General features: G+C 44.4%; 1 protein-coding gene across 2 annotated transcripts; it reads left to right on the top strand.

Annotated features, from left to right (window-relative positions):
- Positions 1 to 156: 156 nt before the first annotated feature.
- Positions 157 to 20,688, top strand: rnf157 (ring finger protein 157). Of its 2 annotated transcripts, XM_049014517.1 has the most exons (20): positions 157 to 1,290; positions 2,567 to 2,685; positions 6,727 to 6,815; positions 7,849 to 7,995; positions 8,978 to 9,095; positions 9,642 to 9,708; positions 9,876 to 9,919; positions 10,131 to 10,178; positions 10,992 to 11,063; positions 11,151 to 11,310; positions 11,556 to 11,668; positions 11,753 to 11,988; positions 12,387 to 12,495; positions 13,481 to 13,589; positions 13,705 to 13,883; positions 13,990 to 14,055; positions 14,147 to 14,192; positions 15,732 to 15,851; positions 17,429 to 17,463; positions 18,431 to 18,538. In XM_049014517.1, the coding sequence occupies exons 1-19, from the start codon at positions 1,203 to 1,205 to the stop codon at positions 17,461 to 17,463; spliced, it is 1,965 nt and encodes a 654-aa protein (XP_048870474.1). In that variant the 5' UTR covers positions 157 to 1,202; the 3' UTR covers positions 18,431 to 18,538. The 2 variants fall into 2 exon arrangements, with proteins under 2 accessions (XP_048870474.1, XP_048870473.1); XM_049014516.1 differs by lacking the exon at positions 17,429 to 17,463 and having other exon boundaries at positions 18,431 to 20,688.
- The last annotated feature ends 625 nt before the right edge of the window (positions 20,689 to 21,313 follow it).

Below are 21,313 nucleotides of genomic sequence, written 5' to 3'. Positions count from 1 at the left end.
ACAAGTCAGTCTGGATTGGAGACCGGAAAAAACGAGAACTATTCTTATTGGTGTTTCTAACCGCAAGGCACCTAAAAGGCGATATATCATTGGTCAACAGTCAGACGACTTTGTATTGGTAGGAATTTTTTCGTTTGAAAAATTAATTTATGTAATTACGGCTTGAAAGGGTTGTGGTCTGATGGGATATATGGTATTAATAAGAAGCTGTTGCAAGGTTACATTTGTGTAGATTCCATTTATTAATGTTCACTGTGAGACGTCAGTAATTTTCTTTGGAAATGGAAAGCTGACTGTAAAGACTTTATGCAGCTTGACAGATTTTCACGTGGTTACAGGCTACTGACAGTTAGCTAGCGCTATATGACGTTGAGGATAATCATTACTGAATAGCTTATAATGAGCATGTGTGGAAATGTTGCATAATTGCAATGTATACCTACACATTAATATTTTAAATCGATTATTAAAGTTTAATCCAAACGTTACCGTTATGTAATATTATACATTATTATTATATTAAAAGTGAAAATAAATGATAAGCATTGGGTGAAGATTCCGTGCCCGAACCGCACTCATTCGGCCATGGTTAAAGTCCCGCACTGCAGTGAGCGATGCCAGTGATGGGAAGGTCATATTAGCAAAGCGGGAGCTGGATCGTACTGCGCAAAACCCCACAGTCTGGACCGAGACCTGACGTCAGAGGTAGCCATTAGAGGCGTTTTTTGACAGCCGGGGTTTCTGATAGGGTACCGAGAAACCCGAACCTAATGGAAGTAGAGCTCACAAGATGCCGTAGCTCTCCCGCAACCGTGCGCTTTTCCCCCCTTTTGTCTCAAGGAGTCCGAAAGCGGCGCAGTCAAGTGCAGGGGGCATAATAAAGAGCTTAGCAAAAAAAAGGACGCAGTTCGAGCCCTGTGGTAAAAACCGCTGCAGGTTTATATCTTCGCCGCTTGTTGGTGGCATCCTTATGTAAAACAGTAAGCAAGGGCCGTTTAGGTGTTAGCTTACTATACCATAAATTTAGTAAGGTTTAATCGAAACACCAACAAAACAAAATGCATAATAATACTAAATATTTTACCAGTTAAATTACGTCGCAAGTGGAATTAAAGTAAGGAAAGAAATAGGGTTCTCATGTTGAACTTGGTGTGGTGATGCTTGCTTGATTTTGCGATATATTTGTCCAAATTCATCTGGAAATGGGATCTTTGACAAGTAGACAAAATGCGGGAGTGGAGGAGGTCGACATCCCCTCTAATTCGGTCTACCGATACCCACCGAAATCCGGTAAGTGTGATCAAGCACTCGCATGAATTGTAATACGAGCGCACGGTACCTGCTTTATATACGTAACGTTTCTGCATGTTCGGCTACGCTTCGTGTCGCATGTGCGCATATACGTATATATAAGATTTACGTTACATTACGGATATTTTAAGGAAACCGTAACATTTGTGCAGTCGAATGCTGTTGATTGATTTTTGGAATGCATTGCTTGAAAAATAGCGATCGTTATCTTACCAAGAATCTCATGTGTACAATAATTCGTTTTGGTTGTACAAGGTATGACGGGTAGCCCCTTAAGGGTCTCCACCTATCAAGAGTAGGATTAGGATCTCAGTGTCTACCAAAAGCAATTTATACCGGGTGATATCCCCTTATTTACAAGTAACGCATAAAATATTTGTGTAAGGGTGGGGGGTGTGATAAAATAAAAAACAAAATTAATATATTAAAGAACATGCATGTTATTGAACATTGATTAAGTCAGTATGCTTTATTGACTGGACCGTCTACCATGTTTCGTACAATATAAATATTAATATGAGTCCCTTTATGTAATGATACAAGTCGATGTTCTCCATGTGTTCACCCTAAAGATTAAGCTCATTTGAGCACAGGGTAAGCGTGCCACTGGCACAGGATAGCTTGACCTCCTGAGCTCAGCACTGAATTATTCAGCTGTGCAGAAGGGAAAGCTGATGGCAGAGAGGCCCATCTATTATGGATTACATAAAGATACCTGCTAGGTGTGCACAGTTGAATGGTAATCTGGAGGGAAAAAAAACTGCAGCCATGGGATGATCAGTAACAAGTTTCATTATGACATAGGCTTGTATAACTGGTAGTGCTCGTCCAGGTCAGTTGTTATGTCATTTATGTCATGTTTATGTCAGTTTAGATGTCAGTTATCAGGCTGTGGGGAACTAGCACCAGTCCCAGAATGTATTGTAATTCTATTGAAAGTAAACCCAGGACAAATTGCATCCATAAAATCACAAACAGGGTCTTATTTATGCATATATTTATTTTGTACTAACATATTTGATGCAATTTATAAGTGCACACAGCTTTGCTTGTAACAAAAGAGGGGTGATTCACAGAGGCAGAAAAGTCATAGGTGGAGTGAAATGTAGCAGCACGTAAAAGCTACTAAAAATATACACTGCCATAAACAGTACCCCAAATATACACCCCAAGCATACAATTACATGTCCTTAACCATGACCTTGCGCGCTCTTTACTCCATCACTGTCCTTACCACTCTCTCTCTCCTTTACAGGTAGTTACTTTGCCAGCCATTTCATCATGGGAGGAGAAAAGTTTGATTCCACTCACCCAGAAGGGTACCTCTTCGGGGAAAATACAGACCTGAATTTCCTTGGCAACAGACCAGTAGCGGTGTGTAGGTGCTTCTTCACCAGTTGGCCATTCTGTCTGATTTCATCAGGGTCAAGTCATCTCTCAGGCCATGCGGGGGTTACGAACGGACAGGATACTCCAGTTGATTTATTGTGTAATTTTTTTGTTTCTTTTTGAGATAGGATTCGTCGATTTGTCTGCCGTGGAGTTTAAGGGCTTTTTCTGCAGTGTCATGTCCATGTTAGCGATGAGATGTCAGTCATGTGCTGCTCTTGCAGAAGTCAGCCCCTCTTCCTTTCCACGTACTGGTGCATTAAGTGCAGCGGTGCTGTTTGGTAAACGTGTGCATCTACAGAGTAACGATAAACTGCTTGTTGACAAATGGGCTTTCTCAGACATGCGGGATGTCGCAATATAGGCGTCGTTGCTTTTTAGATCTCAAAGTGCGTGTATCTCAAAACAGGACAAATGTTCAGTTACTGAAAGCAACAGCCCTGTGAAATTATGCTGCGGGGCTGAAAGACATATTGATGTTTTTCAGTAAGGGGATTAAGAAGTTGATAAACATTTGTAAGGTTTCACACTGCATTGACTATATTACAGATGACAAAATAAGTAATTGGAACATAGAATATGACAAATACAAATGAACAAAGGGAGAGAAAGCAGCTCTGTATTTATTGGAAGTATATCGGCAATTAATATGTTTCAATTTTAAACATCCATCCATCCATCCATCCACCCACCCACTTACCCTGGTGAGGGGCCTGGAGCCTATCCCATGTCGTACAGGGCACACAACAGGGGTGCCCCCTGAATAGAATGCCAGTTGTTTGTAGGGCTCACATCCGTACTCAAAACAGTTGGCAGTGGGCAATTTCGAGCCGTATGTTATTCAAACTGGTTGGCGCCCCATCCTGCAAAGCCCATAGAGTTCAGGGTTGGTTCCGGACCCCCACAACCATGCATAGGCAAAGCGAGTGTAGAAATTGGATGGATGGATGTTATTCAAACTGCACATCTTTGGACTCTGTGAGGAAGGGGTGTATCTGGTGGAAGCACATGCTGCATAGTGAGAACATGGAAGCTCCACGCACATGGGAGGAAAGCAGGATTCGAACCCCTGTAGTGCCGCCCACTGAGCCACTGCGTCTCCATCCGTTTTAAAACAGTAATTTTCTTTGAGACGATTCAAATTGACATATTTGTTCAATTGTGAACAGAGACGGCTTATCGGAAACTGACGTAAGTATGATATTGGGAAACCTGCGTATCATATTTGTATTCTTTTTATATCCTGGACGTTGCCAAGTCCTGGATCATAATACAATACAAATCCCAACATGGGGATGTCTCTACAGCCTAGGGTTGCAGTCAATAGAATAATTTTTAACACAAGTTCTTTTCATGTGACTTATAGAGACTATACAATAAATTACTCTTAGAAATACAGGAAGATTATTGTGTAATAGAATCTAGAGAAAGGATGTTAGTAAATGTTTAGGATTTAAAATCCTTTCTCAACAATGTCCCATTATTTTTTATCAAGGAAGCCATTAGATGGGAGGTTGACGCATATGTCTAAATGGGTGCTTTGGTATGCAGTGAAGTTGCAGTGCTTTTAAAGGCACTTTCCTCCTCCCATATTATCTCATCCTCTGTATTATAATTCTGCCAGCTATATAGACAAGTGGGATTCTCAGATTTGTTGTGGGAAGTCGGCAGAGGGCTTTTAACAAAATGAAGCAAACAGATCTGTTTGCCAGCAGCTCATTCTGCCCCAACACAAGAAACTAGCTTTTGACAGCATGACTGCCCCGCTCTCCTATACTGCATGTGTAATTTGCTTTCTGTTTTGCATTTTTCATAACAGCAGGTCTGAAATTACTCAGGTTTTTGCAACAGTGAGTAACTGGGAGGTGAGAGTGAACAGAAGTGAACTCAGTGTAGGAGCAGAGCTCATTGCAAATGCGCGTGAAATTAATTTTTACCCTTTTGAGCTTTTAATGTGCTTTATATTTATTCCAAATCTACATTAAATTATCAACATTCCCTACTCAACAAATAATATGCGATCGACCTACTTTTGTGATTCCTCCCATGAAATTTGTGCTATTTACCAGCTGAATGAGCTTTTTTGGCACCTGCTAGGAAAGCCTGTCTGCCTGCTACCTGTGACATTATTTTTTTCCTTTGTGAAGATGTGGCGCTTTTATCAGTGTTTTGTGAAAATAAGGTACACTGGAGCATGAAGGACGTCTCGGGCCCTGTGATGACATGGCGGTCCCGTGCCCAGGCTCGCCCGCTGTTGTTACCCTGAGAAAATTGCATGCTTTGGGGAGGCTGTCATCTATTTAAAGAAACAAAATGAGAGTCTGGATGTGCTTTGCGCACGGCGGGTCATCGTTTGGGACAGTGGATCCTGAAATCCCACGTTTTTCCAAATCTCTTGCATGGAGGTGAGGGTAGGCAGTGACGATTCAGACACTAGTGTGCCGAGTTGGTGTTTAAACTAAAATACCCCTTCCCCATCAGCATCTGGGTGCCTCTTAGGTACAGCAGTGGCACGGCATCAGCAGCTGGTGTGTGAAATAGCGGGAAGGTTCTACATGTCAGGTCTTGTGTGTCTGGGCCTTCATTCATCGGCTAATTTCCATAGCAGCTCAATTAGCTCAGATGCAAAATGCCACGGAAAGACCTGGATGCTTTTGCCTCCACCGTCGGCTTTATGCGTCTACGCTCACCCTTCCTCTCAGTTTAAGCAGGCAGTTTGTTAATGGCTCAGATTTAGGCTTCGGCTTACGTGGGTCCGTACGCAGCTCGCATGTTAAGCTTCTGGATGGGGGGTTGGGGGTGGCCAGCGGCAGAAAAGGGCAGGTGTTCACTGCGCTTTGATCTGTAGTCAGAAAGAGACCGACTGCTTTCCTGCCACTGAGACCCCTAGAGGCTTGTTTACCTCCCTTGTCGATACAAGACTTGCCACTCGCCAGACCATGGACCTGAACATCTCCTTTTGCCGATACCCATGTCCCCAGGATGGAGGGTACAAACATTATATTATTTATTTCCTCTCATTTCTTTAGATCCTTTAATTAAATCCATGAAAAAAAATTACTGCGGAGAAGGAAAGGAAGAAGGCGATATGTAAACAGGACCATTAAAAATGGAACATGCTACTTATGTATGTAATTTTATTTTGTTCTTTGAAATTATAATTTTGAACCCTTGTGTTGATCAGTAACAAAGACAGCTAAGGACAGAGTGGCAGAGGAAGCAGTTTATTTTAATTACAGAGGGTTTAATAAGATATTCCTGTTGTTTTGGTTGAGTTGCATAAATCTAAATAGTCGTGGTTTAAGGGGTAATCTTTTTGCAGGGCTGTTAGCCCATTAGCTTAGCCGGGACAGTAGCAGGGTGACTATGTCTCCTCTGTTATGCGCACCTCAGTGTCGGAGCAACATGCTAATCACCTGAGCACCCCGGGACATGGCCTACTGCTGCGGCAAATTAGAGCAGTTTAGCGCTCTCAGGGTGCTTTGCCTGTCAAACACTACCCTCCCCCAGGCGGTTTAAGCCGTCCTTCCCGAAGGTGTATTTTTTTTTTATTTTTTATTTTGCAAAGCTCATTCTTCGCTCCCCTTAAAGAAAGGTGAGCCTGACACAGGCCACAGGAGTGGCAGAGGACTGCCTGAGCCACGCCGTGGCCCATGGCACGATGACAAACGGAATTCGTCACACGGCTAGAGTTCTGCTGGTGTCTGGGCTTTTAAGCCTCAGGAGTGTCCCCCCCCCGCTGAGGACACCACGCACCTACCCTCCCCGCAGCTCTTAGCCCTGGGTCTGATTTCACCACTTCCTGCCTCTGGATTTCATGCTGGAGATTAATTCCATCTTTACTCACGGGTTCTCTTTCAATGGAAGAGTAAAGGAACACAATAACATGTGCATGTTGTGTGTTCTTTTAATCAGCACATTGTTGGTTCCTCCCTCCACCTCCAGCCTTTATTACCTTAATCTGTTCTGACGGAAGCTGGATGACGAAGTGTCCTTTTCCGTTTCTTTCCTGCTTTTTGTTGTCAGTTCCCGTACGCTGCCCCACCCCCCCACGAGCCCGTGAAGACTCTGCGCAGCCTCATCAACATCCGCAAAGACACACTGAGATTAGTCAGGTGGGTGCGGCTGGTTGCTCCTCGCTCAGGGATACTGTAGAGGGTAGATGCCCCTCTATGCAGTGTACGATATCTTGCAGCATAGCGAGCAAATCATTATAACTAGAATGCTTTTATTGTCACTGTAACAAGTTACAATGAAACTTAATGTGTGTGATTCCCCAGCGATGCTTTGAAGTACATATGAATATTTATGGAGCAAAGATAAACTAGATTAAGTTCATTTAAAATTCAGGAGTGTAAAGAATAAAAAAATTTAATTAAGGTTACACAGGCTGGTTTTTACAGGACAATACACTTGCCTCTGACAGACATTCTCTAGAAGCAGAACAGAATTGGATTTTCATCCTCCTGAAGAAGGAAGGTTTAAAATAGCCCAGTGTATTATTTTTTTTGGGCTGTCTGCTATACACAGTGCTTCCATTTACCTGTCAGAGGCTTGCAGACTTGGTTGCTGCTGTTCCAGTGTGTGGTGAGCTCTCCTGCACCAAATGTTTCTCACCTTGTAAAGTGTGCAGAGTGACAGGGGTGCGAATCACCTGGGCCCATGTCTGATGTCATCTCCTTCCCGGTAGGCAGAAAGTGCCAGGCAGCCGAATCCAAAATGGCTAGAATAAAGCAGTCTGGCACAGGAAGCTGTCTGACAGTGGAAGAGGACTAAAATTAGGGGTAGAATATTGAGGATATAACATCGAAATACGAAAATGGTCATCGTCCTTTAGGGAGGATTTCACAGTAATTATGAAACCAATATATAACAAATGAATGTGTTGTTCAAGTTTCATCGTGCTTCTCATTTTGCATCCATGCTCTAAGACAGTGTTTCCCAACCCAGTCCATGGGGACCCTGAGACAGTCTATGTTTTTGCTCCCTACCAGACAGTGCACATTTTTGCTCCTCCGCAGCTCCCTATTGGGGGAAGGGAGGGAGAAAAAAATTGAACTTTCTCGGGGTCCCCAAGACCCGGATTGGGAAAGACTGCTGTAATGTACTGAATGGCGCGGCAGGTGATGTTCATCGTCGGAATTGCAGGTGCAGCGAGGACATGAAGCTGCTCCGGGATGAGGAGGGAAAGAGTCCTGCCAGCTACAACGTGGAGTTCACCTTCGATGCAGACGCTCAGGTCGCCATTACCATCTTCTACCAGGCCATTGAGGAGTTCCACAACGGTGTTCCCATGTGAGTAGGGGCACCAGAAGCTAGACTAGAACCATGCCAGGCTGTTGGGCACATTCTCTGGTGGGGACAGTCCCCATGCCCCTAAAAGAGCCATGTCCGCCCCCGAGATCCCACATTGTTTCTGTTTTATAGCCAGACAGATTTTATGCAGAGCCATGATAAACACTGCGATCCTTACGTCTTTCCCTCAAGTATCATTCAGGTCCAGTGCTGATTATTTATGCTGATTATACTAATGAGAGACGGGTTCATACTCAGACCTTCTGAAGTGTCCTTTCATGGCTGCGTATCCATCCCTCACGTCATTTTGATTCTTCATTAAGCGATTATGTCGGTTGCTTTGTCTAGAGGTGTTAGACTCCCGCCATTTTATATGCTAAAATTGGTATTAGTTTTAAACAAAAGCAGTATTTATAAGTAGACCTGTACAATGATGTTGTATTGTAACACATCTTAACAGCTAAAGCTATAATAAAGCGATTTCAGGAAAGAGGTAATGTGGGACGGTGTTTGTTTTCATCGGTGATATTTGGACATTGACCATCTTGTGTATATGGTAATCTATATTATACACTGAGTCTATTATATCCTTCCGTTATCCATAAATGCGGTTCAGGGTCACCCTGAGCCGAATGTAACTGGAGTCTGTCCCAGGAAGCATGAGGCGTAGGGCAGGGAACACCCTGGATATGATGTCAGTCCATCTCTGGGCACGCACTCACAATAGACATCAGCTCACCTGACTGCACGTCCTGGAGTTTTACTGGGCTGTACTTTATCGATCTCAGGCGGAAATTCTGTCGCACACAGCAGTGAGGTACATACATCTCAGATACAGACATATCGTGCAAGTGCAAAGGCAGTACACGTAGTGCAAATGGAGTATTGTGCAGGAAATAAATATAAATTAACAGGTGGTATATGTGCAATTAACGTAGTAAAAGTGTAAAGATTTCTGCCATTATGTTTTGCTTGAATGCAGATACCTGCCCCAGGACAGCTCACTGCAATCTGAGACGGTGCACTTTAAGAGGGGCGTTTGCCAGCATTTTTGTCTGCCCTCCCATTCTGTCAACCTCTCAGAGTGGAGCGACGAAGAGGTACAGGGAATTGTGGGATGTGCATCGTTTACGCTGCAGCATCTGCTAGAAACTGAGGCAGGAACTATGTGCTGACTAAAAGATGTTAAATGGTTTGCCCATTTACTCATTGCTGCTTTTTAAGAAAGTGAAACCGTAGGCATTTAGGGGAGTGGACTGTTACGTGCATGTATAGCTGTCTGAAAAGGAAACGCCGCACCGTCAGAAAAAAGAACCAATTTGTACCTTTGCTTGTCACGGGGGCTGGACCCCAGTGTAGGGTCTGCCAATTGTTTTCTACTTGTTGGTAAATGTACATTTTATTCTAACTTAAGGTACAGAAATGGATTCTGAGGAACACCCCCAAAATACAAGCAACATTAATGTACCCCTAATGGTACAAAAATGTTCCTTGTATGTCCATTTCTGTATATTAAAAGGTAGATTTACCTACAGCTAAGAATACAACTGGCAGACTCGGGTGCAGCCCCAGTGACAAGCAAAGGTACAAATTGGCGCTCTTTATTCTGACAGTGTAAGATTGACCCCCAACCTGTTGTTTTGTAGCTTGTTTTTGACATGGACAGAGACGTCTACCCCATGGTGGTGCAGGCCGTGGTAGATGAAGGAGAAGGTGAGTTTGATGCAGTATTAATCCCAGTTAGAAGCTCATCTTTTTCATTCTTGTCTTCAAAGTCAGAAGGCAGCCACAGCACAGCCGTGAGCAGTGACGGCCTGCAGGGGCTGAAGCCCTTCTTCAGCATTTAATGTTCCATTTCTTTGTCTTGTTGTATTCTTTAGAGCATTTAGGCCACTCCCATGTGCTGCTGGCCTCCTTCGAGAGGGTAAGTAGTGGGACCGTGGTGCAGCTGTTTACTGCATCATGTGTGAAGGAATTCTTTAAACAGAGCGCTTAAAAACGAGAGCAAGACTTAGAGGTGACGCAGAAAACAAACACACCTTAGTGCTGATTAAAATCAGAAATATGCCAGCAATGTGTTTATTTGTATGACGTTTCTTAATACTTGTTTTTAAAGCAAGCTATTCCCTCCACAGCACATGGACGGCAGCTACTGTGTGAAACCACTGAAGCAGAAACAAGTGGTGAGTCCCACAGTCTTGTGTCATTCTTCAGGTGCATTCTGGGTAGCCGGGTGTCAGGCTGGTGAGATGCAGGCAGCGACGACGGCTTCTTTCAATGCCGGCTGTCCTTGTCTCCTTTCAGTAACATAAGTTAAACACGAGAAGCGGACACAGACAGCGCCGCAAATGTAACAGGACCTCAGCCAGCCTGGTCGAGGCAGTACGCTGTGCTAAATATTTCATATCATTCGAAGGAAAATGGGAGGAGACTGCATATTCAGTTTGTGTGGCTGTTGTTTATCCCCTCCAACCTGGAATATACCAAATGCAAGAGAGCAATTTATAATGTGTTGCAATTACTTTTAAAGCCAGCAGAATGACCTTTGAAAGGGTTGTGTTGAATTTCGTTCCAGGCAAATCGTGATTGCTTGCTCATTCTGGAGCATAAAGATATATAAAAAAAAAAGGTTTATGCAGCCAGAAAATTTCATTGCCAGCCATGGATTATATGAGATGATTTTAGTGATAAAAGTTTATTTTTCATCTACTGCATGTATGAGTCTTTTTTCTGGCTGACAATACAAGCGGCAGCATTCTTTCCATGAATCATTAGGGGCTCATTAAACCGCAAACTGACATGTCCTCCTGGACCACTGCCTATTCAGTTATGTTGAAATTCACGTATGTAAGTTGGAGCTACCATGCCTGACACAGGATTTATTTAGTTAAATTTTTGATTCTTTCTAACAGTAACCATATCAACAGCAACATAATTGTACGATGAAATAATGCACACTTATATGGCCCTTATCCTGTCATCTTTGAAATCTCCAGGTGGATGGAGTCAGTTACCTCCTACAGGAGATTTATGGCATCGAGAACAAGTACAACAGCCATGAAAACAAGGTCGAGTCTATAGTTTTTTTTCACCGCTGATTATCAAAGCCGTGCCACAGTCATCCAAATGTCCCGTTTTTTCAAATCAATTCCCAGGCAGCAGACGACGAGATCAGCGACAACAGCGCAGAGTGCGTGGTGTGTCTCTCGGACGTGCGTGACACCCTCATCCTGCCGTGCAGACACCTGTGCCTCTGCAATGCCTGCGCAGACACGCTGCGCTACCAGGCCAACTGCTGCCCCATCTGTCGACTGCGTAAGGACCCGTGCCAGAGGCCTCTCCTGCCAGTCGCCTTCCTGCAAAATGCCCGCTTTGCATCTTCTGCTGCGCCTCCTGCAGGGCTTCGCTCTGCTCCGTGCCTCGCTTCGCCGTTGTGGCCTTGTGGCCAAGCCAGGAAGCGCAAAGCGTTCTTAAGAATCGGCGCCATGACCACGGTTGGAAAATGGTGATTCTCTTGCATCCCTGGCCGTATTGTCAGTCCCCTGTTTTTTTTGTCCCAGCATTCCGAGCTCTGCTGCAGATCCGAGCCATGAGGAAGAAGCTGAGCCCACTATCACCCACAGGATTCAATCCTGTCATCACGTCCCAGACCTCTGACTCGGAAGAGCACTCGGTATGCAGCTTCTCCGCGGTGCCTTTACCACAGTGCCTGTTAGCTCCCAGGACTTCTGTGTCTGACACCGTGCCTCGTCCCCAGGCCTCGGAGCGCATACCCCCCGGGTACGAAGCCGTATCTCTGCTGGAGGCCCTCAACGGCCCGCTAAGCCCCTCCACCTCGGCTCCCCCCCTGCCAAATCTGACCCCGGGCCACGTCTCTGGGACCTTGCTGTCCTACGGAACTGAGGCTCACCCCCCCACCGCACGGTCCCTCTCCCCCCTTGAGCGATACCTGGACCCCGCTCAAGGTCTTAAGCTCAAGAAGAGCGGCTCTAAGTGAGTTTTGTTTTTCCTTCAATGTCTGATTCCATTTCCTACTTTATATTCATCTGAAAATAACTTACCTGCTTGGATAATGAGTTGTAGCGAGTAGGCAGGAATATATACAGGGGTGGGGTACTAGCCCCAGCTGAAAGCTGATTGGCCCCTGGAGTGCTCCCCCTACCGTCACTCATGATTCAAAATATGTCATTGGCTAATAATGATACTGATCCTTCTGTATGAATATTAGCTGACTTTATGCCCTCCATCTTACATTTTAGAATCGCCCTTGCAAGTAGGGTAGGATCGCTTTAGAAAATGTTTAAACTAGCTTAATTCTCCAAATAAAGGCTGATCTTGGCAAAGCCCCGTCCTACTGGTCCCAGTGCTGATGTGTCCCGTGAACCTGGCAGGTCCCTCTCCCAGAATTCCTCCATGCTGCCAGAAGAGGACGACGAGAAGTCCTGTAGTGAGTCAGAGGTGCAGGCATGTCGGAGGAAGATGGCGGTTGGTCAGCAAGAGGTAGCGACATGGCGAGAGTCAGTCACCCGTCTGTTTGGGACTTACCCCTGCAGGTGTCCTGCAGACGCCTGTTCAGTGTCAATCAACCAGGATTCTGTATTTTTTTTACATTTCCATTCAGTAAATGTCAAATTTTAAGCCTTTTGTATGTGTGAAAGTACTGCAGAAAAAAAAACGGAAAAGCATCACAAGCTTTTCTGTTCACATATTCAGTATCGTTTTTATTTATAAAATTCAGCTTCTAAAAAGCTTGGAAAATTTGAATGGAGGAGATTTTCTCTTTTGCTTCAGAGTGTTGCGGTAAAGTCGTCTTCTGACTGCTTATGTTAGTCACGATCAAAGGGTGGCGTGCAGCCAGTGCCATGCAACACAGGGTTTATACAGTGGCGGGGCAATGGCCCCAGCTGAAAGCTGATTGGCCCCTGGAGTGCTCCCCCTACTGTCACTCATGATTCAAAACATGTCATTGGCTAAAAAAGAAACTGGCCCTGAAGTGATGCCAGTCCACTTCTGGCTGCTTAAGCACAATACAGTCCTCCTTGATGAGCGGTTTAGAAACTCTGGTTAGCCTAACTGCATATGTTTGGACAAGGGTAAGAAATCCGGGAAGAATCCCACACACACTGAGCAGAGGTGGGATTCAAACCAAACCCCGAAAGTGTGAGGGAACAGTGATACCTATGGAGCCACCGTGTCATCCCTGTTGTAATGCTAAGGAAAAAATGTAATTAAATGCTGGGCTTTTAGGGGCACATAGTGGGTGTGTGCTCTGGGATGGCATCCCATTCAGGGTGCCCCCCCCCCCAGCTCTGTGCCCTGTGCTGCCTGGGATAGACTCCAGGACCCCCAGTGACCCTGAGCAGAATAAGCAATTGGATGATGGATGGATGACTGGAATTTATATTATATTAATCTTCAAAATTAAATTAGTAGCCAACTGTACCGAAGGTTTGTTGCATTTGCCATTTGCCGCGTTCTGTGCCAGTGTGGCGTAACACCAGACAGCGAGAACTTCACCCTGTCGTCCTCTGGAGCTATTGACCGGTCGTCCTGCACTGGCACTCCCCTGTCCTCCACCATCACTTCCCCTGAAGGTATGATTGGGCGTCATGCTGTAGTCCCCTAATGCACTGGTGGGGGGGGGGTGGTACACAGACTGCACGTGGACCCCACCTGCCCCATTTGGCTGCTTGTCTCCTCTGGGCCCAGATCCTGTTAGCAGCAGTCTGGCCCAGTCCGTGATGTCGATGGCGTCCTCACAGAGCCAGCACTCCCAGCTCAGCACCGACACCATGTCCTCCATGTCAGGCTCCTATTTGCCCGGGGCTGAGGCAGAGGCCCTGGAGAACTCCAGTGAGAGCAGGGGGCCGTCCCAGCAGGAGGGCGAGGTGAGAGGACGGAGCCACGCGTCTGTATGTTCGTCAGCTCTGAACAGCATGCCATCCGTGTCGTCGCTTCCGGTGACAGTTCAGTACATTGTGAGCTCTGATGCAGGAAACGCCCCTTGATGTGAAGGAGCAAAATTTTGCCGCCGCTCTTGCAGAAGAGCAGGACTCTGAGGTAAATCTGGGTCCTATTCTTTCCACAGCCATTAGGATTCATGCTTTCTCTGTAGAACCGCCTGATCTAATTGGACGTTTGCTTCTGTCAGGGTAATGATGTCACAGAAGAAGACTGCTCACCCACCCAGGATCCGGGTAACTATAAACCTTCATCTGTGATTGGTTGTTTTACTTCCTGTTAGGCTGACTATTCCTCTTGCAGTGCCTCGTCTTTTGTTTTTGGAGGCCATGCCATGGTCATCTAAATGCCCCGTTGCCATTTTGTTTTAAATCAATTCACAGGCAGTGGACGAGGTTTACTGTAATTATTTGATGTTTAATTTTTGAGACACATTCACCAAATTATGGAGTTGAGAAAATGTGATTAGATCAGGAAAATCCTTTTTCTTGACATTACAATTTATTACAGATAAAATGTAATAAATAAAAAGTACCTTCCCAATCATAAAGTTTTTACCTTGTAGCTTCGGAATGTAGTTTTTGTAATCTATGTGGAAGGTATTTAAACAAGTCATTTAACTAAATAAAACAGCAGTGAGAGGTGCGATGCTGTTACTTATTCTGGTCTTGCCTGTGATAATTCCAAAATATCATGTTTTTGTGAACTCTGTGAGCTCTCCACAGCAGACTGATTTACACCAGTGGCAGTTTATGTTCCTCAAAATGGGAAAAACTCTGAATTTGCTCTTACTTGAATTTCAATGCAGCTTCAGTTACAGACCTTGGGAGAAGCCCTGAACTGAAAATGAAAACGCTTTGTTGAAACCAAGTACTGTTCCACGTGATGCGATTGAAAATGCCCTATAACGTAATTATGTGAAATCTGTTACATCATCATCAAGGGCCTTGGAATCTTGTTTTGGCCTGTCGTGTCAATTATTCTTTCACTAGGTGGCGCTACCTTACCAAAAATGAATGCATTTTCCACAGCATTTGAACACAAGCTTATAGTACTCACACCATCATGAGGTCAGGACGGGGGCTAATGCAGTGTCAGACTGTTCACAGCAAAAAATAAATATGGATGAAATAATTATTTACTTCAGTTTGTAGCAGTATGTCCTTATTCTCCCCCTCCGGCTTAGGCTAGTTTAACTGGAGTACTTTGCTGTGTACGCCTCATAACTCAGCTGGGGTACAGCGAGGTGGCGTCGGTCGTGCTCGTCCCCGGTTCGCTTCAGGCCCCTCACACTGGCCTCAGGGATTGGCTGAAGGTGTTTTAAGAGGCTTATTGAGTGTTTGTCCCTGCCGTCCCCATTAATCACACTCTTACGGTGCTCTGGTGCTCATGCGGCAGCCTTTTTGCTTTGCTCATGCACACAATCGCTTTTGCTTGAAACGGCGAGATCGGGAGCCATCATAATGTATTCAGGCCCGTGACCTTTCTGAATGCGCCTGTCTGTACGGATCCAGCTGTATTTTGAAAGATGACTTTTGATCCTTTGGGACTGTAGGTTATACACGTGGAAAGAGAATGGCGATTACCTGGTAGATGTGGATATTGGGTCAGCCACACAAACACCTGTGCTCTCATTTGCGTGGCCGCTTATGTCGTGCGTCTGTCTTGGCCCCCCACCTGTCCTCGTGTTCGCTCAGCCTCCTCTGTGCTGCCTGCCTCCCCGTCCATCCTGCTGTGGCCGGCTGCTCTTGTTTAACCTCTGACCTCGCTTGCAGGTGGGCGAAGGAGAAGCGAGATGCCTTGTCCAGAGTTTGACAATAACAATCAGGGCCGGTCTGACACCCCCTGCTTGACAGGGCTGGACAATGAGCAGTGTCCTGAAAGCCGATTCGCTGGTGAGTGGCGACCTCTTGAACATGGACTTTCCTGAGAAGATGGGGAACCTGGATGGATGAGAGCCGAGTTGCACTCACCAGGACAAATTTAACACTTAGTCTCTACAAAAATTAAGCATTGTGTAATGTGATATGTTTCCCTCCTGATTGGATTGCCTTCAGTGCCTGTGAGACTGTGTGTATCTACCTTAGATATAGCCTGAGGAACACTGGGGGTATGCATATTTGATGTCATTTAAGCCCACATAGAAAATGTGACATTCATTTCAGTACTCAATTCACTTCTTTATGGGGGGAAGTGGCATATTAGGAAAGGGGATCAATTTTTGAAGTTACAAATATAAGCATTGTTGCAAAATAAAACCCAATTTGTTCCCAAATCCAATTTTTCTATTCATTGCCATCTTTCTGCCCCCGTTAGGAATCAGTCTGTAGTATTGTGCCCCTCCCCCCACCCCCCTCTACTGAAAGTTTGTGTTCTCCGTGTGACTTCTGTATCTGGGTGTCTGTGTTTGGTCCATCCCAGAGTCAAGTTCATGTTCAGTGTCTGCCAGCTCCAAGTGGCTTTGCTCCACCTTCAGCATTTTATTTCTCTATTTCTCAGCTGCCCCACCACCCTCCCAATAAAGAGCTGGCCCTTCGCGGCTCAGTGTAGTTGCTGCTGGAATGGAATGCGGCTCCCTCCTTTCTCCGCCGGGCCCCGTCTTTGTAGGGACGCTCCTTCCGCCCTCGTTAATGGGCTCTGCTTCACAGTGGCTGCGCTGCTGAGTTTTACCACCTGAAAATCTCACCTATAAAACTCTTACTTTTTCTAGCCTTGTCTCTGGCGATCCCAGAATAAAATGTTTATGTGAAGTGGAGGTGAGCAGTCGGTTTTACGCCAACCCGATTGCAGCAGCTCGGCTTGGCTGACGGGGAAAAAAATGTGACTTAATTTCATCGTAATTTCAGTTTCTGGGGGGGCCTTGGAGAAGCCCCTAAAAGAAAATGCTTCATTCAAATTAAGTACCGTTAGGTGTGATTTGGCTACGTATCTGATGAAAGGCAGCAAATGATATTTTGAAATCTTCCCTTGATACGTTTATTAAAATTTAAATGTAAAATTATCACATTTCCATTAATGTTTTGCTTTTTAATGTGTTTATTGTAGTTTTTGTCATTTTAATCAATCGACCTTGTTGTGTTTTTGTAGATTCCTAGACGTAGCTACTTTTCCTGTATATTACTTTTTTTTCTTGTCCATGGGAAATAGATGAAATATGAATTCTGAGTAGTAAGAAAGTAACTGATTGGCTGGCTGTGGCCTGTAGGGCAGGGGATCGTTCACCTCTGTGAAGCACACCATGGTGAAAACGCGTGAACTCACTGCAGAGATACTGCCCCTTCTATTCCAGCGCCCCCCCCTCCATGATCTGCACCAATTTTCACTCTGCAGTCATCTACCAACAGGCTGCACCCCGTGCGTGATCTAAGTGTGCTGTGTTCTCTCCTTTGTCTCTCTACCTCATCACTCTGTCCTCCTCTGCTCTCTCTCTGTGTACCTCCCTCTCTCCGTTTGCTTTCTGGGGGACGGACAGCCGTGGACTCGTGTCCTGTTCACGTTGAGGAATAGGTATGGCACTGTAGTGGTCAAGATAATGTGCAAAGTAGAAATGTACTTAGTCACAGGGGCTGTTCTGCACTGTATTTCACACTTTTCGTGACCATATGAAGTCGAGACTTAGACATTGTGCATGAGATGGGTGTTTTTATCTTTAGGAATGTTTATTTTGCATGTATCATTGCCAGTACAGCTGCTTTTCTGCCACGATGTGATATCCCTCTTCCATTTTGTGTTTTTGTAATATTTAAACAGCCACACAGCAATATGAGAACTTTGGATATGTGTCTCTGTCCCCATATCGTTGCATTTTTTAATTATTATTGGGCACCCCTAGTATGACGCCACCAGAGACATAATTAATAGCCCTTCTTTTATTAAGGTAATGAAATGTGAGAATTTAATTGATTTCCCTCTATTCTCATTCTGTAAATGTGTCCATAGTTTTTGCACCTTTTAATTATGAACTTGAAACAACTTGGGCCCCCTAACTGATTGTGTGAAAAACACACCATGATTGATAAAAATGAGAAAGAATGCTGGGGGCAGCTTAGGGGTTTACTATTGTGGGGGTCTTTTTGACACTAGTTAAATTCTTTCACCATAATCTTTGTTTTATAAGCTGTGTAAAAGCTAAAGGTTTATTTGCTTGGAGAGCAGTCTGAGTTAATCCTATTACTTCTCAGCCACGGGATGTACTATTGCTGTGTGTTAAAAATATTACTTTTCCTGCCAGCATTGCAATAATGCCACAATGTGAAATGGCTTCCATCATGAACTGCTCGAAGAGTTTAAAGATTTTAGATAAAGGCTACTGTCCGACTGGTCCTTTTGCTGTAAGGTACTGCAGCGTCTCCATAGATTTATGTGCGCAAAGCCCAGTCTGTGCAAAGCTTAAAGCAGCAGCTAGTAGCTACAAGGTTGTCAGTTTCTATCTCGGCGTCTTTCACGGTTCATGCTGTGTTCCCATGTTTCACAGGCCTACTGTACCTGGGATTCAGCCAACAAGGACGACAAGCCCTGACTCAGCATGTCTCCACGAGCAACATTAACCTGGAGGAGAAAGGGTCCGACAGCTCGCCCTGTCATGGACCCCTCGCTATATAACCCCCCCCCCCCCCCCTCCGCTCTCAACATTCGAGTCCCAGTCCCCCCCACAAACCCACAGGCCAACCTTTTAGCATTGATGGACAGTGTCTACTTAGGTAGGAACCTGGGCCAAATGTTCCAAAGGGGAAAAAAGTACAGTATTCTCTCTTTAAAAGGGTGTAAGATTTAAAGTGTTTGTGTGAAATAAAGGCAGGTTCTTGGATTAGAGGTTGATGATAGGGGCACCTGATGGCCTTGGTCTTTTTAATACTGTTGGTCCATTTTCAGCATTAACAGTCCTGGAACAGCCTTTTTTTTTCTTTTCTACTCTGGATTGACCTCAACCAGTCTGACCCCCCACCAAGACCACGACCCTGTGGGCCTCTGATTTAGGGTACCGACAGACATCAGCCTTTGCCCTGGGAACTAATGAGTTAAATATGATGGCTTGACAGATTGATGGTGGTCACGGTCATGCTCTTTGTCTTCAGTCATTTCCTTAGGTAGACATGGAATTATCTCCATGATAGTCCTTGCATGGCTGGTCCTACCCAGCCCCCAAAGTTGGAGAGACAATAGTCTATTAACTTTTGGTCAGTGACATCATGGCTTGAAGGACTATCCTTTGTGTGATAAATTTTAATGTCGCCAGAACGTGTGGGGGACCCAAGGAAATGCATTTCGATGAAGTCACTTAATGTATTACACTTTTCTGTTTAATTGTTTTTCCTTGTCAGTTGCGTATGTGAAGCAATTAAATAATAACCATTCTATAGATCTCGAGGATCTAACCTACACCGAGAATTGCATGCATCTCCAACTCTACAACTGACCACATCTGAATTTACTACATAACTTATGTTTTTGATATATATGAGATGTAATATAAAAAGTGTGAAGATCCTGAAAAAATGAAAGGTTTTTCATGACAAATGGGACATGTCAAGGTGTCGAAGTCCTAACTAGGGGGAAAGGAAAATTTACTGCCCAGTTTCATTTCCGCCATTGACTTTTCAGCATTCTGTTCATGTGACTCTATGGCCTCCTAGCTGGCTTTTAGAAGTTCAGTACACAAAAGAAACACTAAAGCAATAAGATGTCTCTGCATCCTCTATAGCTCTGTTGCTGTCGACTTGAGTACAGAACCCCCCCCCCCCCCCCCCCCCTCGCAACAAAGTGGGTTATTGCAGTCCGAGATGCTCTCCTGAACTTGCTAACTGGAATGTCTCTCATTAGGTCACCAGAGATCCTGCACGTGGCTCCGTGTCTGTTTTTTGTAAACACTGGTTTGATGTGCATCTCATACCCAAGGACACTGAAAGCAATGGCAGATTGAAATGTTAATTCCGATGAGAATTCAGCGGCCCATTGTGAACACGCTGTGTTGCTATGGATGTCGACCATTCCTCTTTTCCTACCCATGACAGAAAAATGAGAAGGGTCGACATGAGAAATGACTGGAGGGGAATAGGTGCTTGCTTTCCACAGTTCTTAGACAACATGCATGGTGCTCTCTGTCTTCTCACATATGTAGACATGGAGCCAAAGAGTCACTGAATCATGCATCGTTGAAGTATGGGAATTGCATAGAATGCCTCTCTTATTGGTTTTTTTTTGTTTCAAAAAATGTTACTCGTAGGATAATGTGACGTTCCTTCACAAGGTGATTGGTGTGTCTCCTTGTGTCATTTAAATGTCAATGAATCAGCTGTATAATTTGACGTCGTAAGAGCTCTGTGGACTGCCTGTACTGTTACAATGAAGGTGACAAGTCTTCACAGATGTCTTTCTATCCAACACCACAGATAAGCTACTCTCCAACACCCAACGCATAGTTTCTCTTGGTTAAATCGCACCTTTCCTTTTCCCCTCTGTCTTCAACAGCGTCATCCAGAAGAAAATACCAGACTTTGACTGTTCTGAAGGTGCAGGTGGTTCACTCTGACATGTTAGTACTGATTATACATGAATGAATTGTAGCCATTTTCATAAAAAATTGTGAAGTTGATATTATTTACATTTAGTTTTTCTGTTAGCATAACTTATTGTTACTATTGTCACTGTGACGTTACGTGTTTAGCTGTTGAACCTGTTTATTATACTGGATGGTAATATGTACAATGAATAAAAAACAGTGTACTTCTTTAACGGAACGGTAATGCAGTGCTAATACCATGTGCAGTGCTCCTCATTTGGCCAGAACCGCAGTGCATGTGGCCAGTGTGGTAAGCATGGTAGTCCAGGCAAGTCCAGTGAGTAGAATGTCTCCTATCCAGGGCTGTCTTATATTTGTACTATACTATTATCCAACCACTCATTCACAGCAGTTCACCATACCCTTCTCCAGTTATGCCTTTAAACACAATCCTATATGAACAATTAAAGTGGAATAATTGTCTCTGTCATGTTATCTTTAGGGAAATAGGACATTGGTTTATTTTATTCAATTTCGATACAAAATAAAGTTTTTAAACGCTCGTTTTTCTTTTTTTCCCCAGTATAAATTATTTTGCCAAATTAATCATCCATGCATAAATGACTACTATTTTAGCTACCTAATTGTGATTTCTGCTTTCCTGTAATTTTGAAATCTTTTTATAATTATGGACTATCTTGAATATCACGGATTGGGCAAAAACGCTTCTTTAGATTTATCACGTTGTTATTTGTTAATGCAAATATTGCACATTGTTCAGACATGCGTCTCTAGAAGTGGTATTTTGAAGACAGCGATTTTAACATGTTGAATACTGTAGTCTGAAGAATTACATTT

This window comes from Brienomyrus brachyistius, chromosome 5 (assembly GCF_023856365.1).
Source record: "Brienomyrus brachyistius isolate T26 chromosome 5, BBRACH_0.4, whole genome shotgun sequence".
Taxonomy (NCBI): domain Eukaryota; kingdom Metazoa; phylum Chordata; class Actinopteri; order Osteoglossiformes; family Mormyridae; genus Brienomyrus; species Brienomyrus brachyistius.
Note: the sequence above shows the minus strand (reverse complement) of the source record. Positions and strands in the feature narration are given on the sequence as shown.